At 44.4% G+C, this 17,701-nt stretch overlaps 3 protein-coding genes across 7 annotated transcripts in view; all 3 read left to right on the forward strand.

The window, feature by feature from the left end:
* Nucleotides 1-1,358: 1,358 nt before the first annotated feature.
* Nucleotides 1,359-2,453, forward strand: LOC129719545 (uncharacterized). The gene has a single exon (XM_055670940.1). It carries the CDS (start codon nucleotides 1,359-1,361, stop codon nucleotides 2,451-2,453), a length of 1,095 nt encoding a protein of 364 aa, XP_055526915.1.
* Nucleotides 2,454-3,295: 842 nt separating this feature from the next.
* Nucleotides 3,296-8,249, forward strand: LOC129721567 (probable E3 ubiquitin-protein ligase HERC4). Of its 3 annotated transcripts, none has more exons than XM_055674291.1 (10): nucleotides 3,296-3,515; nucleotides 3,771-3,828; nucleotides 3,892-4,004; nucleotides 4,058-4,244; nucleotides 4,503-4,896; nucleotides 4,958-5,372; nucleotides 5,437-7,046; nucleotides 7,107-7,332; nucleotides 7,384-7,497; nucleotides 7,561-8,249. In XM_055674291.1, exons 3-10 carry the CDS (start codon nucleotides 3,936-3,938, stop codon nucleotides 7,711-7,713), a joined length of 3,168 nt encoding a protein of 1,055 aa, XP_055530266.1. In that variant the 5' UTR covers nucleotides 3,296-3,515; nucleotides 3,771-3,828; nucleotides 3,892-3,935; the 3' UTR covers nucleotides 7,714-8,249. The 3 variants fall into 3 exon arrangements, with proteins under 3 accessions (XP_055530266.1, XP_055530268.1, XP_055530267.1); XM_055674293.1 differs by having other exon boundaries at nucleotides 4,058-4,229; XM_055674292.1 differs by lacking the exon at nucleotides 3,771-3,828.
* A 9,238-nt stretch (nucleotides 8,250-17,487) lies between these two features.
* The window catches only part of LOC129721570 (uncharacterized), a 29,717-nt gene continuing 29,503 nt past the window's right edge, over nucleotides 17,488-17,701 (forward strand). For all 3 annotated transcript variants that reach the window (XM_055674303.1, XM_055674301.1, XM_055674302.1), the window contains exon 1: nucleotides 17,488-17,647. In XM_055674303.1, coding sequence (XP_055530278.1) covers nucleotides 17,573-17,647 — 75 coding nt within the window. In that variant the 5' untranslated portion in view covers nucleotides 17,488-17,572. The remainder of the gene's footprint in view (nucleotides 17,648-17,701) is intronic.

Raw genomic sequence — 17,701 nt, forward strand, 5'->3', positions numbered from 1 at the left:
AGAAGTTGCTGAAATACTGGCTCACCGCTACAACGAAAGGTCAGCAACCTCCAGCTACCCAAAAACATTTCAAATAGCAAAGGCAAAAGCTGGGCGCAGTTCCTCCAAACCTGCGACCGGTGTTTATAAGAAATACAACGCGGATTTTACCCTCAGTGAACTCATCTGGGCGCTCGATAAAGGGAGAAGTCTCTCCACAGGCCCCGACTCAGTCGGGTACCCAATGCTAAGACGGCTTCCTTTGTCAGTAAAAACTGCACTTTTGGAGCTGTTCAACCGGATCTGGCACAACGGTGTTTTCCCGAGCAGTTGGCGGACTGGTATCGTCATCCCAATACCCAAGCCAAACTCAACCGAAACTGGACCGGCGGCCTTTCGACCCATTACACTCATAAGCTGCATATCCAAGGTCTTCGAAAGGATGATTAATAGGAGACTAATTACGGAACTGGAAGCCAATGGACGACTCTACAGACGACAACATGCCTTTCGATCCGGCCACGGGACTGACACGCATTTCGCGAACCTAGAAAGGTACCTACCAGACAAAGACGAACACTGTTTGATCGCGTCGCTGGATATTTCCAAGGCGTATGACACTACCTGGAGGCATGGCATTCTGAGGACTTTGAAGAAATGGCGTGTATCAGGACGGCTTTTCAACATACTGGCCAGCTTCTTATCGAATCGTACGTTTCAAGTAGCGGTAGCAGGGCAACTATCACAGATACATACACAAGAGAACGGAGTCCCGCAAGGCTCTGTTTTATCCGTCACTCTATTCCTCGTGGCAATGCAACCGGTTTTTCAAGCTGTTTCTAATGGAGTCCAGATTCTTCTCTACGCTGATGACATCTTGCTGGTTGTGACTGGCTCTAAAAAACAAAGGCTAGGTCGGAAACTACAAACTGCAGTCAACGCGGTCGTCAAATGGGCAAAAAGCATCGGCTTCGCAATATCGCCGACCAAATCAACCATCTTTTATGGGAGCCCCAATCTTCGCCGACAACCAAAGAAAGACATAACTATTGACCGCATCCCTGTTCCAAAAACAAACCAGCTCAAAATCTTGGGAGTTATATTAGATCGAACTTTCAGCTTTAGAGCCCACTGCAGGCTGACCGTTAAAAATTGCGCCACCAGACTACGCATTTTGACCATCGTTGGAGCAAGACTACCTCGAGGTGCCCGTCGCTCACTTCTGCAAGTAGGATCGGCGATTATCACATCACGCTTACTTTATGGAATGGGAATAATTAGCAGAGGAGACTCGACCGTGAAACTATTAACACCAACATACAACCGGATGGTCAGACTCGCTTCCCGGAGCCTTCGTCACTAGCCCTACACTCGCTATAATGGCCGAAGCCGGAGTACTGCCTTTCGACCTGCTTGTTTTACAACTTCTAGCACGACTAACAATCCGGCTGCAAGAAAAAAGCTGCGACGCTTCGAACCTCCCAGTGGTCCGCAGAACTAGAGATCTTTTCACTAGAAAGACCAATTCGACCATTCCCAACACCTGCCGACGGCCAAGATCAACAGACCGTGAATGGAATGCACCGAAACCGCTCATAATATGGGACGTGAAGCAACAAATCAGAGCTGGTGACCCTCCAGATAAGGTTCGCCCCGTAGTACATGAAGTAATTGAGCGACGCTTACACGGGTACACCCTGCTCTACACCGACGGGTCCAAAGGTGACGAAACAGTTGGGTCAGGCTTGTTCGGGATAGGCATTTCAAAATCGGAAGCACTACCACAACACTGTAGCGTTTTCTCTGCGGAGGCTCACGCTATTAACATGGCACTTAAGTTCCGGCACTCAACCCCAATAGCCATCCTAACAGATTCTGCTAGCTGCCTATCTGCTCTCGAATCCGGTAAATCTAGTCATCCCTGGATCCAAAACATCGAGAAGGCCATACGGAACAGAAACGTCCAATTCTGCTGGATTCCTGGCCACACCGGTATCCAAGGAAATATCATGGCTGACCATCTGGCGAAACAAGCCAGAAATAACAACCCACAGGAAGCCCCCATACCAGCCATGGATGCAGTAAGGGAAATCAAACACACCATACGACAGCAATGGGACCTCATTTGGCACGCATCACGGGACATAAAACTACGCGAGATTAAACACACCACCAACCCATGGAACGACAGCAAAAATGCAGCTGACCAACGGGTGCTAACACGACTCAGAATTAGACACACTAGGCTTACTCATGGGTTCCTGATCCAAAAAGCTGATCCACCTGAATGCGAATGTTGTGGAACCACTGTGGATGTTCGGCACATCTTGCTGGACTGCAGAAAATATCAAGACGCACGGATAAATGCCAACATCGATGCATCGAGTCTTCAAACAGTTCTCAAGAACAACACAGATGATGAAAACAAAGTTATAACGTATCTCAAAGAATCCAATCTGTACAACCAGTTATAATATTATATCTTCAGACACGAATGCACACCATATGTGTAAAGTGTCTTTAATAAAATAAAAAAAAAAAAAAAAAATATTTATTATTAATTTTAATTTATTATTTTATGTTCAATAAAGCATACTTCTACCACAGACAAACAGACGTGCCCCTCCAGAAAAATAACGAGAATAAAACAAAACTTAAAATAAACTTAAATCTATTTTACTGACTATAAAGTGAGCTAATCGGTGCAATTGAGAATTGCAACGATTTTTGTTGGAATTTGTTGATAATTTGACTTGACATATTTTCTAATGTTTCTACATTAGTGAGCCTATGTAGTTCGTTTGTGCTAAACCAGGGAGGACACTTCAATATCATTTTCAAAAGTTTATTCTGAATCCTTTGAAGTGTCTTCTTCCTGGTTGCACAACAACTTGTCTAGATGGAAACTGCATATAACATTGCTAGCCTAAAAATTTGTTTGTAAATTAACAGTTTATTCTTGAGACTTTGTAAAAAATTACTCATTTTAATCAGAACTGTTTTGTTTCGGGCCTAAATTTTATTAAAATTATGGACTGAAAAATTTCCTCTAACAGCGGCATAATTTTAAATAACGCAATCAATCTATCTCAAAATTAAGAAAATAGAGCATTTTTATTTCCTTTTTCTAGCAATGCTTATTGAGGTGCAGGGGGAGAGGGGGTTCAAAATGAAACGTTGTCTTCTAAAATTGGCACCTCACCCGCCCAATTAATCTTGTGTGCTGTTCTCCAACAACTTATCGGAACAAATTTTCGATGTTTTCGATCGAAGTGGCTACGACCATTTGAAAATGGCCACTTGATTTGACGAAAGGTGTCAAAAGAGAAATCTGCATGAATTTGTTATTCAGTGTGTGGTTTAAAATCGCTGAGCATTTGAGTTTAATTGCACAATTTGGAAGCGATTTTATAACACATAAAATTATAAATTTGGCTTATCAAGAGTTTGTTAAGTTTGGAAACAGGTTTTTAGTTATATGGCGAAGCATTCACAAATTCCGAAACACCCAAATCCAAGCATATTTGGAACAGCAGGTTTGTTTTGTTATTATTCTTTCGAGACTTTTCGTCGTCATAAATTCGGTCACTGTCCAACTTTTTTTCGCACACGGTGCGAATATTTTTATCAATATAAGATTATTCTAGAATAAAAGTGGATCGTAGTTACGGACTAATTGTGTCAGTAGAAAGAAACGAAAGTTCTACGTCACATCGAATTGTCAATATTGATTTTCTCTTTTTCAATTGTTTTTTTTTGTGTTTACAATGGAACACCAAACGCACTATCAGCTGTTAAATTCACTATATCTATGAATTTATCAGAACAGTAAACCGCAGCATTTGAAAAGTACGTCGATTTTTCTAGAAGTGTGAAGCTGCAAGTCATGACATTCGTGTAAATTTGTTTCAGATTTGTTTGCTCGCAGTCAGTCGAAGTATTAATCTCAACTTAAGATGGCCATCTACTGTTGGGGCAATAGCGTTCATGGTGAGCTCGGTCTGGGCGGAATCGAAGAAGAGCAGGTGAGTGTGACTTCTTACGGATTGTTTGCATCAATAACCGGTTTCAATTGTAGGTAATGCTTCCTCGAGAGATGAGCTGGTGTCACGCAACCAGCTTACAGCAGGTTGCTTGTGGTGGATCACATTCGCTGCTCCTGACCGATGATGGCAAATTGTTTGCTTGCGGAAACAACGACCTAGGCCAGCTTGGGCACGACACCGCCGACGTGCCAAATAAAAGGCCACGTATGTCGCGGTTTAGTATGTGACACTTTTGCCACAACAAACGTTTACACTAGTATTCACTTTATTTGTAGATCTGTTTTATTAATTTTTGCTTATTGCCCTGTTTTGGCTAATTTTAATTAATTTGTTGTAGTTTTCGTTAGGTTTGCTATTTAATAAGCTGCACGGAAATATTTTGTTTGGTGTGTGCATTTCTTTTCTGTGCTCACAATTCAAAATATTCTGGCTTTTATGTAACATTTTTTCGTCATTTTATATTCTCCCTACAACCAGAATTTGTTTCTTCGTTGGAGAACTATATCATTACGCAGGTCCGCAGTGGATCGGCACACTCGTTAGCTTTGACCAACTGGGGTCAGTTGTTTAGCTGGGGTTCAAATGCCGTCGGTCAGCTGGGACACGATAGCGATCAGAGCAGTTTTTCCACGCCTCGGATGGTCAAATCGATTGCAACGAAGACTATCGTCCAGATTGCTGCCGGTCAAATGCACTGTTTGGCGCTGACGAATAGTGGAGAGTTGTATGCCTGGGGTGCCAATGGATACGGGCAGCTGGGACTGGGAATGACTAATGAAAAGATATCGAGCCCAGCGCTGGTTAAATCGCTAGCAGGCGTTCCAATAGCTTTTATTGCTTGCGGTGGGTGTCACAGCTTCGCCATTTCCAAGTAAAATTTGCTGTTATATTTTATTTTGTTGTACACAATAATTGAAACATTTCATTTGTAGATCAGGAGCAATATTTTGCTGGGGTAAAAACACGTTCGGTCAACTTGGCCTAAACGATCTCAATTCACGCTGTTATCCGACCCAATTGAAAACGCTGCGTAGCCTCGGTGTACGGTATATCAGCTGCGGAGACGATTTTTCTGTATTTCTTACACAAGAAGGTGGTGTTTTGACCTGCGGGGCAGGCACTTTTGGGCAACTTGGCCATGGAACCTATAGCAATGAAATACTACCAAGAATGGTGTTCGAATTAATGGGTAGCAAGATAACGCAAATTGCATGCGGCCGGCGGCACACACTAGCTTTTGTACCGTCACGGGGCAAAATCTATGGCTTTGGATTAGGAGGTGTTGGTCAGTTGGGCGTGGGAGTAAGTACCAGTTTTAATACGCCACAGATCGTACGGGGGCCATGGGTAAGTACTATTACAAGTACATTTTAGGAAGTTGTTATATAGAAACATGATTTACCATCACCAGGTCGACTCTTCGATTCAACCGAGTACAGAGCCCCCCGAACTAGTCGTCAGTAAAATATTCTCTGGCGGGGATCAGTGTTTTGTTTCGCTTACAACATTGACACTAACAGAAATCAGTCCCGCCGACTATCGGCTGTACGAACCAGTTACCCAAATTCTTTCGATGTCTGTCGAAACTAGTAAGAAGTTATCCGTTATTCAACATGACGAAACCGTAGACATGGACCTGATTACACTGGTGGAAACGGTGTTCAAAAGTTTGGCCTGCTTCAACGGTTCCTGGTTAATGCCGAATGGTGAGCATCTGTGCTGCACATCCAAGCATCCAGGAGTGGACATCGAAGCGGCCGAAGAGGCTTTCGGAAACATTCGGAAAATCGAGCATGATACGCTTAAACAATCTATCTGGGAAGCTATTTCCTCAGATCTACTTAGTTCGTTAGTTGCCTCACCTGCCGACGTAGAAACCCTTCGAGTATACTTGACGCTTCCCATGTACCATGAATTCATCAATTCGAAGAACTACCTTAAATTGCATTCGCCTTTCAGTCGAGCAGTACAGAACTTGCAAAAAATACCGTTACAAATTGTTTCCCAGTGGTGGTCTCGGCAAACGAAAGAATACTTCGAACGGTTAGTTGAAAATTTTAAAAGTGTTATTCTGTACATAATAAATTTTAAGTTCCCAAAACCGGTTGGTGGCGAAGAAAGGCAAGCACTCTGCTATGAGGTAAATCTTGCATTAATGCTAAACATTCTGGAAATCTTGTACAAAATCAACAATACTCAGCGATCACAAAAGCTCACCCAACAACAGTTTCAAATCAATGAAATCGATGATCTGGTCGATATTCGACAGGACTACGTACGCTGGGTAATGGATGCGCACGGAAACTATTTCTCACTGTGTAATTATCCATTCATTTTCAACGCATCATCGAAAACAAGGCTTCTGCAAACGGATCAAGCTATACAGATGCACCAGGCGATGCAAAGTGCCGTAACCGCGAGCTTCTTTGCCATGTTCAACCCGGATGCAACAGTTTCGCAGTTTATTGTGCTAAATGTAACGAGAGAGAATATTGTAGCAGATACCATACGAGAACTGGCGCAATACACGGAAAATGATCTGAAGAAACCTTTGAAAATACGCTTCCATGGTGAGGAAGCAGAGGATGCTGGCGGAGTGACCAAAGAGTTTTTCATGCTTTTGCTCAAGGACGTATTGGATCCGAAGTATGGAATGTTCAAAACATATGAAGATTCCCGAGCTATTTGGTTTACTGAGGATTTCTTCGAGAATGAAGACAGAATGTTTGCGCTGATCGGAATCTTGTGCGGATTGGCGATATACAACTTCACTATAATCAATCTTCCATTCCCGTTGGCGCTGTATAAAAAGTTGCTGGGTGAAGCAGTGGATATCGGTGATCTTCGCGATTTAGCTCCAATAGTTGCCAATTCAATGCAGAGCATTCTGGACTACTCAGAGCCAGATTTCGAGGAAGTGTTTGATTTGACCTTTTCAACCACCCGAGATTATTTCGGCGAAATTCAAACGATCGAGCTAAAACCAAATGGCGAGAAAATTCGAGTAACACAAGAAAATAAGTTAGTAATCTGAGACTGATATTTTCTGAAAGATTTTGTTTTAACATTCGTCTTTTGCAGGGAGGAGTTTGTCAAACTTTACATTGACTACATACTGAACAAATCGGTGGCAAAATCATTCAAACAGTTTTACAATGGATTCATGAAAGTGTGTGGAGGTCGCGTATTAAAGCTGTTTGAAGCACAAGAACTGATGGCTGTCGTCATTGGAAACGAGGAGTACGACTGGCTGGCACTGGAAGAGAATGCCGAATATAGAAACGGATACAAGTCTAGTGATCAAACGGTGGGTTTGATTTATTTTTTTATTGCAAACAATCACTATTTTAATTATTAGATACGCTGGTTCTGGGAAGTTTTCCACGAGTTGCCTTTAGAGGAGAAAAAGAATTTTCTGCTTTTCCTAACAGGCTGTGATCGCATACCGATTCAGGGTATGAAGGCTATCAAGGTAAGCATATTTTTGGTATTAGGGTATCAATTAAAATTATAAATTCATTTTTAAATATTGCAGATCTACATTCAACCCACCACAGACGATAAATTTCTCCCTGTAGCTCACACGTGCTTCAACCTTCTGGATCTACCCCAGTATCAAACGAAGGAGAAACTGAAATACAAACTACTGCAGGCTATCCAACAGACTCAGGGTTTTAGTTTGGTGTAAACTGTCGATTGTGCGTGTTCTGAAAACCGAGCTTTACAGTATGCCGAGTTATGAATGATTACGATGTGTGAGAAAGATGATAACGCCAAATTTTACACGTTTCTTCACTTACATTCGACAGCGGTTAATTCTAAAATATATCCGTCGTGTCTATAAATCTATAATTTTTATTATTAATAATTGCTCTAATTTTGATTGAGTTTGATACAATTTAGAGCATGTTCTGCTTACACCAAAAATTCAACATTTTGCACTCTGATTCGGCCGATGGTCCTGAGATACATAGTTTGCAATTCGAAAGTACCGCTAAGATGTGCATGCATTTGGGATTGTTCTATAAATCTGATTCAATGTTATTGTTATTTTTTATTGTTTTGAAATTTTGAGGTTATAGCTTTTCTGATAAAACAACTTTGTTAATGCGAAATTTTGCGAACCTTTTTGTTGCGCATAGGTAAGCTGTTGTCTAGTTTCGCAAGTATTACGAAAATTGAGGATTGTCTAGAATTGAAACTGTTAATAAGAGACTTTTTCATAAAATCATTGTTTATGTTATAATTTGAAGCGTATCCGAAAGGTCATTGTTAGGACGCTCAAAGAAAAGTCAATGATGCTAATTGGTACTTTGACTCAGGAGCTATATGGCACGGAATAAGGTATTGCTGCAGAACGTGAAGTGCTACCAAACTTGTCCCATATACGGATCTTTGGAGCAAAAGTAATGGTCCCAATCCGAAACAGAAGCGTCGTAGGTGTGACCCCGAGGCATACAAATGCCGTATGGTTGAATTCGACGAGGACACAGAGGGCTACCGAGCTCACGATCCGCGGACGAAGAAGGTATTCGAAAGCCATGATGTAACCTAACGAGGCTGATGTCGTTTCCTAGGTGTTAGAAGTTAACGATAGCACACCGATGGTCATCACGCTGGATGTTGACGATCCACCTCGGTCACAGGTGTTAAGGCGCAGTGGTCGGGAGCCCAAACTTCCGGGCGAGTACAATGATTTTGTTGTACCGTGCAAAGGTGTGCCCGTTCTAATTTTTACCAGCATGCTGAAGCAACCACTGAGGCAAGAGGTTCATGTTTGGACCCTGAGATGTCGAACCAGTTCAGCTGTGTGGCTTCTCAGCAGCAGTTGATCGACAACGGCACGTGGACTCTGACTTAACTTTCTAAAGGTAGGAAGGTGATCGTTGCAAGTGGGTATACACCTCGTCATCAAAAGTTTTTCGCAGCGAAAGGGAATAAATTATGACGAAACATACTCCTCGGTGGCTCGTCACAGTTTGCTGCGACATCTATTCGCGTGATCACTTTCCTCCAAGGTGACTTGACGGAGGAAATATTCTAAGACCGTCAAAATCCAACACTTATGTGCCAACTAAATAAGGCACTGTATGGTCTAAAGCAGACAAGCCACGTCTGGAACAGAGAGCTAGACCAGCTGCTAAAGGAGTTCGGGTTGACTCAGGCGAAGTATGACCCCTGCGTTTAATGTTGCCTCTAAGCCCGCAACATGATCTACGTGGTGTTCAAAACTGTCGACCTGAACCACTCGCGACATCTCCGATCCCCACGGCTCATCATCAAGCAGTTCTGGAACCCCCAGACTGCGGAGCAATACGCGCAACAGCTCGAAGCGGTACTACTCACGGCGGAGGGGCTTGGCGCATGCCTCCCGACGGCTGGTGCAGCATTCGAACATCTATCGGAGAGACCGCAACGGCGACACTACACTATAAAAAATCGACACGTTACTGCCAAGTGGATTCCACTTACTTCTGTGCTAATAGATGAAACATTTCATATCTAAGGGAGCATGCATAAATGACGTAGCTTTTTTTTAGGTTTTTTGACCCCCTCCTTCCCCATCGTAGCATTTCGTCACAAAGTCAGACCCTCCTCTAGATAATGACGTAGCTTTATAACATCACCCTCCCCCCTCATTACAATTTTTTTGCAAATTTTACTATCAAAAAAAAAAAACATTGTATCAAAGATGATCAAGAAAAAACAAGAAAGTAATAAAAATAACCCTAAACAGTAAAAAACCTTAATAAAAAAGAATAATTAGAAAAATCCAAATATTTTTCTTAGTTTATATTTGCTACGTAGCTTGGCTTGACCCCCCCACTCTCCTCCTTGTCTCATTTCGTCGCAAAACTGCAAGCCCCCCTTCCCCCCCCTAGAATGCTACGTCATTTATGGATGTTCCCTAAGTGGAATACACTTACGTTTCACTTCAAGTGTCTTACAATTCGGTTTGCCATGTCATGCATACCAAAATCAATCTTTTTACACTCAGATTTCAATGCTAGAACGCGTCGAATGCTAAAACACGTCAAAATACCGTGAATTCAATTATAAATCGACATGGGTCGACCTGTTAAAACGATTGGGTTGGTTTATTGGTATTCATGTGTAAAGAGCATTTGGTATGAGCGTGTGATTTTTGACGTTGACTAACGTCTATATCGAAGTTGGGCACCTGAATTTGAAAATCTAGTAATTCAACCAGGGAAAACCAGGGAAAAGTGGTCAGGTTTTGAGCGCTTATTTTTCAGTCATTTATAATCAGGTTTTCGAGGTTTTGGCATCAATCGATCAGAAATTCTTCTACGGTTTAAATTATGTAACAAAAACAAACTATTGTTTAAGATACACTATTGAAAAATTGGTAATTAATATCGATTGTCTAAATCATACCGCGCAGCCAATCACTACCTCTCTTCCCAAGCACAGTCGACACTAACGGATACAATCGATCTGACTTTGTTATTATTGTTGTTGTCACTTTCTGTTTCCGATGCTTATTTACGTTCCTTGTGATTTCATTATCTACTTAGCCCCTCCTTCTTTCTAACTACCCAACAAACAATTTTGTTGTTGGCAAGCTTATAAGGCTGTAGTTCAGCCGAGATCCACCCAATAGCAGCCTAAAAAGCTGTAAATCAACAAAATTGTTCGTTGGGTAACTGACGAAGCCTTGGTATAAAAGGTACCGTTCGAACATTTCACTCCATCAGTTCAGTTTACTAGCAGCAGACAGCAGTAGCGGACATCAACACCGATGGCAGTAGGCGAAGTGGATCAGCAGCGGGCAACAGCGGCGGTGGTAGTGGTTAGCTGCAGTTCCTACCTCTTTCAGTTCGGCTTCCCTTCGATCTGAGTTGGACCCCACCTCAGCGGTAATCCGATTCAGATATCGTTGGGTTAATACAACCCGAAACTGAAAGAGACTCGCACTGTGGTGGTTTGAGATGCCACCATCATCCAGCGTATGTATATTAGGGTGGGGAATCGTTATATGGAAAAAACAAAACTTGATAGCAGAAAGCCAGAACCAAGTTTTTTTTGTTCTGTTTGGGGCCCCAAACAATCCTGAATTTATTGCAAGTCGATTGGTTTTGTCTCCGCTGGGCGCATTGCATTTTAAATTTATATGGGAATTTGTATGGAAAAACCAACTTTTTTGCATTTTCCATTCTGAAGAGCTCAAAATGGTTCGAACCATAGGTTTCATGACTTCAAACGGTAGGTTTTTTGATGCCTAACAACTTGGCCGAAGACACTAAAGAGCTAGGGTGTGCCAAAAAAAAAATACTAGAGCTGTTCAAAGTTGAGTATGTCGAAATTTATGTTGAAAAATATTTTTTTCTGCCAACACTGCCAGTGTACCGGCGTCAGTAAGATTTCCATCAGAAGTTACCTCTGAATATTGACCTAAATTTGTTCCGCTTCCGCTTCAACCTGGTCAAGCCATCTAGCCCGTTGGGCCCTCCGATTCCTGGTGCCGGTGGGGTCCTTGAAGAGAACCAATTTTACCGCACTGTCGTCAGGCATCCTCGCGACATGCCCGGCCCATTGTAAACAAAACTTGATAGCAGAAAGCCAGAACCAAGTTTTTTTTGTTCTGTTTGGGGCCCCAAACAATCCTGAATTTATTGCAAGTCGATTGGTTTTGTCTCCGCTGGGCGCATTGCATTTTAAATTTATATGGGAATTTGTATGGAAAAACCAACTTTTTTGCATTTTCCATTCTGAAGAGCTCAAAATGGTTCGAACCATAGGTTTCATGACTTCAAACGGTAGGTTTTTTGATGCCTAACAACTTGGCCGAAGACACTAAAGAGCTAGGGTGTGCCAAAAAAAAAAATACTAGAGCTGTTCAAAGTTGAGTATGTCGAAATTTATGTTGAAAAATATTTTTTTCTGCCAACACTGCCAGTGTACCGGCGTCAGTAAGATTTCCATCAGAAGTTACCTCTGAATATTGACCTAAATTTGTTCCGCTTCCGCTTCAACCTGGTCAAGCCATCTAGCCCGTTGGGCCCTCCGATTCCTGGTGCCGGTGGGGTCCTTGAAGAGAACCAATTTTACCGCACTGTCGTCAGGCATCCTCGCGACATGCCCGGCCCATTGTAGCCTCCCGACCTTCATCAGGTGGTCAATGGGAATCTCTCCAAGTAGTGCCTGCACACCTCCCAAGTGTCTGGTATGCACCGGTAAACGGGACGCCAAACACGTCATGGGAGGCCCCAAGTGTCCGGCTGCACGGCCGGCTACTAAGCAGGCCTGAGGGTGATACAGTTAAACCTGAACCACTGCTATGCGGCGCAGCAGTTGCTACACCAAGCGGCTGCTGAGTCGTTGTCGGACGTGGCCATCGTCTCGGACCCATACCGTATCCCAACCGGAAACGGTAACTGGGTATCGGACAAGTCTGGGAAGACGGCCATTTGCACGACAGGCAGGTCCCCGGTTCAGGAGATTGTGTCGACCTCCAGAGAGGGGTACGTTATTGCCAAAGTGGATGGAGTATTCTACTGCAGTTGCTATGCTCCGCCAAGTTGGTCTACCGAAACGTTCGCGCAGATGGTCGATCAAGCAACCGTGGAACTGACGGGCCTATGGCCGTCGGTGGTTGCGGGTGACTTCAACGCTTGGGCTGTCGAGTGGGGGAGTCGCTGTACAAACCAGAGGGGCCAGGTCTTGTTGGAAGCTTTGGCAAAGCTCAACTTAGACTTGGCTAACGTTGGTACAAAATGCACCTACAGTAGAAACGGTGCCGAATCGATTATCGATGTGACGTTCTGCAGCCCGGGACTGATCACGAACTGGAGGGTAGACGACAGCTACACGAATAGCGATCACCAATCGATCCGCTATGAGGTAGGCGTGCGGAAGCAAGCAGCAAGTAGGGCCAATATTCCATCCTTCAACGGCTGGAAAACATTGCATTTCGATGCAGATGTTTTTGGGCAGGCAATTAGATGGAAGCACGAAGGGGGTGAACTGCTCCCGGATGTGGACCATCTAAATTCGATGCTGTCATGGGCGTGCGACGCCACGATGCCTAGGTCTCGTCCGCCTAGAGAGGGTAGGCCACCGACATACTGGTGGAGCGAAACGGTAGCAGGCCTGCGCAATGCATGCCTCCGTGCAAGACGGAGGATGCAACGCGCACGTTCCGACGAGCAAAGAGCGGAACGCGGTGTCGCATTCAGATCCGCTAAGGCAACGCTTAAGAGCGCAATCAGAGCCAGCAAACGAGCCTGTTTCGAACGACTCTGCGCCAGTGCCAATTCGAACCCGTGGGGTGACGCCTACAGGATCGTTATGACCAAGACTAGAGGTGCGCTAGCCCCGGCCGAACAATCACCAGCGATGCTAGAAACGATCATTCAGGGCCTCTTCCCAAGCCACGAACCAAGTCCCTGGCCTCCGGCTGACGAGTCACCACCTACCGTGAGTGACGGCAGCCGTGCAGAGGCTGACGATGCGGTAAGGGTGACGGAAGATGAATTGATCGAGATCGCAAACTCCCTGAAGGTAGGCAAGGCTCCGGGACCAGACGGAATCCCGAACTTGGCCATCAAGACGGCCATCAAAGAAGCCCCCGGGTTGTTCAGGGCGGTCATGCAGAAATGCCTTGACGACTGCCTCTTCCCGGACGTGTGGAAGCGCCAGAGGCTGGTGCTGTTGCCGAAGGTTGGGAAACCACCAGGTGACCCATCGGCATACAGACCAATCTGCCTGCTGGACACGGCGGGCAAGGTGCTTGAGAGGGTAACCCTCAATAGACTGGTGAAATATACAGAAAGTGAGAACGGTCTATCAAGCAACCAGTTCGGTTTTCGAAAAGGTAGGTCCACGGTGGATGCAATTCTCTCCGTCACCAGAACGGCTGAGGTTGCAATCCAACGCAAGAGGAGGGGCATTCGTTACTGCGCAATCGTCACGCTTGACGTGAAGAACGCGTTTAACAGTGCCAGCTGGGACTCCATAGCCTTAGCGCTACAGAGTCTCAGAGTGCCGACGCCGCTGTACAAGATTCTGGGCAACTACTTTCAGAATCGAGTGCTAGTGTATAACACAAACGAGGGTCAGAAAAGCGTTCCGGTTACCGCAGGTGTACCGCAAGGTTCCATCCTGGGTCCGGTACTGTGGAACGCTATGTATGACGGCGTGTTAAAACTAACACTCCCTCCAGGGGTGGTGATCGTGGGCTTCGCCGATGACATAACTCTTGAGGTCTATGGCGAGTCTATTAGAGAGGTAGAGTTAAAGGCCGCGCTATCAATACGCGTAGTGGAAGACTGGATGCACTCCAGGAAACTGGAGCTAGCGCACCATAAGACTGAAGTTATTGTTGTAAATAACGAAAGTCTGAGCAGGAGGCATCGATTAGTGCCGGTACATGCACTATCGCCTCAAAACGCTCGTTGAAGCTTCTGGGGGTTATGATCGACGACAAGCTCACGTTCGGGAGCCACGTCGATTATACCTGCAAGAAAGCTTCCATGGCTGTGGCAGCGCTATCTCGCATGATGGCAAACAGCTCGGCGGTTCGTAGCAGCAGGCGCAAAGTCCTTGCTAGCGTCACCACGATTATACTCAGGTATGGAGGACCAGTGTGGTCCAAGGTATTGAGTACCTCGTGCCATCGCGGCAAACTCGAGAGTACGTACAGGCTAATGCGCCTAAGGGTCGCGTGCGCATACCGAACAGTGTCGTACGAGGCGGTTTGCGTCCTGGCTGGCATGATGCCCATCATCATCATCGTCAAAGAGGATGTAGAGTGCTTCGACCAACGCGACACGAGGGGTATTCGCAACTCCATACGGTCATCCTCAATGGCCAGGTGGCAGCGGGAGTGGTCCAACACTACAAAATGTAGATGGACACACCGACTCATTCCAGAGTTAGCAGGCTGGATTAATAGGCGCCATGGGGAAGTAACCTTCCATCTGACACAGATCCTGTCAGGCCATGGCTGCTTTAGGCAGTACCTGCATAGGTTCGGGTACGCCGAGTCCCCTATGTGCCCCGCTTGTACGGGTGCGGAAGAAAGCGCAGAGCATGTGTTCTTCACATGTCCGCGCTTCGAGCGGGTACGGTACGAAATGCTGGCAATAAGTGGGATGGACACCACGCCAGAGAATATAGTGCGTAGGATGTGCGAAAATAGGGAAATCTGGGATGCGGTCATCACGGCAGCATCACAGATCGTTAGTATTTTGCAGGGCACCAATCGACGGAAAACCATCGACGTGCCCCAGTTAGTTAACGGTTAACTAACTGGCCTGTATAGGCTGCTCTGCTACCCATAGAGGTTAGTGCGTAAAGCACGACGGGCCCTCTCCCTGAAGTTATGCCTAACGGCGGTCCCGGGGAGACCAAGGGCTTTAGCTGTTCAGCTTAGGTTGCTCAGCATGGGTAAAAGCAAGTAGTGCCTGCAGCTTGCCTGCAGGTGGTCAATGGCAATCTCTCCAAGTAGTGCCTGCTGCTCGTGGTTCATACGCCTATGCCACTGTCCGTTTTTGGTTTGTACTCCACCAAATATTGTCCGCAACAAACAGATTTCGTTCAAATACGGCCAGTGCGCGTATGTCCTTCGTGAGCAGCGTCACGGTTACGAGTCCATGGATAACTACGGGTCTAATTAGGGTTTTGTACATCGTCAGTCGCAGTGGTGAAAAAAGTGTGGCCATAGGTGTCCAATAAGAAGTGTTAGAATTATGTAGAGTAAGCCATGACTGTTTGACATCAATGAAATTCTCATCATTTTTATTACATAGGTATGTCAACCGAACTAGACGTTCTTTCTTCATCAAGATACAATAGACAATTGCACGGTGACGTCACAAAAAAGAAGAACGAGATTTGACAGCTAACGCGGGTTTGTTTACATGGACTTGTAAATTTTTTGGCTAGAGTGGAAATGCGGAAGTGCGTTGTTAAAAACTGCGTTTCCAAGAATAAACTAAAATATTGCAGTTATTTTAACTTTCCATCCAATTTCCCCAACCGGTACCTGAACAATTCAAGTGCTAAACGAAGAAAACTCTGGTTTAATGCCCTTCAAATGGAGGAAAACTTTCGGTGGAGGTGTAAACATGTTTGTTCTCTACATTTTAAATTCGGTGAATGCTTCTCCAGTTTGCGGGGAGACCAAATAGTTCACGATATGGCCTGCCGTCACCGAGGATGAGATGTCGTGCGATTTGAGGTGTGCTTCATATGGGTTTACGAGCCCGATAGACCAAATTTTTTCAGCATAGCGCTTTTACTGCCTGGTGGTAACGAAATCGTATAGGCGGAGAGTTTTCCGATTTTTTTCTTACTCGTATCATTCATTTTCACTCCTATCACTAAAAGGTGAATGGAAAAAAAGTTCCAACACCTTGTAAACAAACCCGTGGGAAGTGTCAGAGAAGTGAGGTTATTTTTTATGTGCAATGATCTATAATAATGTTTGAACAAATACAGCAAATGTAAAAAAATCCTCAAATGCTGCTGAAAACCTAGCTCGAAATAAACCGCATGTGGAATAAAACAAGTACAGGGTGCGTACAACATTACTGGTCTGAATTTTAAACCTCGATATTTAATAGAATGGAAGAAATGTCAAATATAAACAGATGGCAAAAAAGAGAGTATTCGTTCCTCGGTTGTCAATTTTCCTCGCACCGAGACAAGTTGAATGTTTTCTGTGCGGCATCGTTGAATGGGATATCAATAGCAATCGCTTCACTTAAGTTTGAAATCTCGGCGACATTTTGAAACGGCCTCGTTTTCGTAAGCGATTAGGTAACTTTTTCGAATTATTTATTGAAAAATACCAAATCGTTTGAGAAAAAACCTATTTAACAGAGGTTCATTAAAGAATAGCTGCTCTGAAAATTATGTTAGTAGCATGATAATTAAGTCCGTACCCTGTAGGTGCACTTTTCTCACTTTTATGTTTTCCACCTGGATCCCCTGCAAAACTATCCGATCTGAGCCAAACTTTCTATCGGTTAGGTTTAGATCAAAAGAAAACTTTTTATGCCCTGCCTGGGGCGGGTACTGCAGTTTATCTGGTTCTAGACAATTTAATAATTCACGTTCCTCTCGAGCGACAGTAGAAACATTCGGCTTCCACAAAAACTCCCTTCGAAGTCAGTTCGGTATGTGATTAATGAAATTGCAGAGACAACGGATGTTTTCTCAAATGATGAACTTTTACTGTTAGAGCTGAATTTATTATTCATTTACAGAATCCAGTTCTAGGTGTTTGGGGCGGTTGGGTTGAACAAAGTTAAAGCCGGCTAAACATGTTTTCCCTAGATGATGGAGGCGCGTGATGTTGTATGCAACAGTTGTTAGCGACGGAGAACCATGATTTCCGTTTTTTTTATTACCATTGTGCCATTTAAGTGGGTCAAGTTCGTTAGGTCGAGGGTACGTTTTGTTTGATCGATAGGCACATCACTGTGAGGGAAACAATCCTAGTGTAAAGGCACGCCAGTAAGACCGATCCACTGGATTTTAACTTGAAAGTGAAAGTGAGTCAAACGAAAATATCTACCATGGAGGTGATGGAGGAAGGCAATCTTATGGACAGAATTCCAATTCTGCTCCAGCGAGATTTGCAGTACTACGAGGTAAAAATATTCCATCGCATAAAATCTGCTATTACGTAACATTTTCTTTTCAAC

This window comes from Wyeomyia smithii, chromosome 2 (genome assembly GCF_029784165.1).
Source record: "Wyeomyia smithii strain HCP4-BCI-WySm-NY-G18 chromosome 2, ASM2978416v1, whole genome shotgun sequence".
Taxonomy (NCBI): Eukaryota; Metazoa; Arthropoda; class Insecta; order Diptera; family Culicidae; genus Wyeomyia; species Wyeomyia smithii.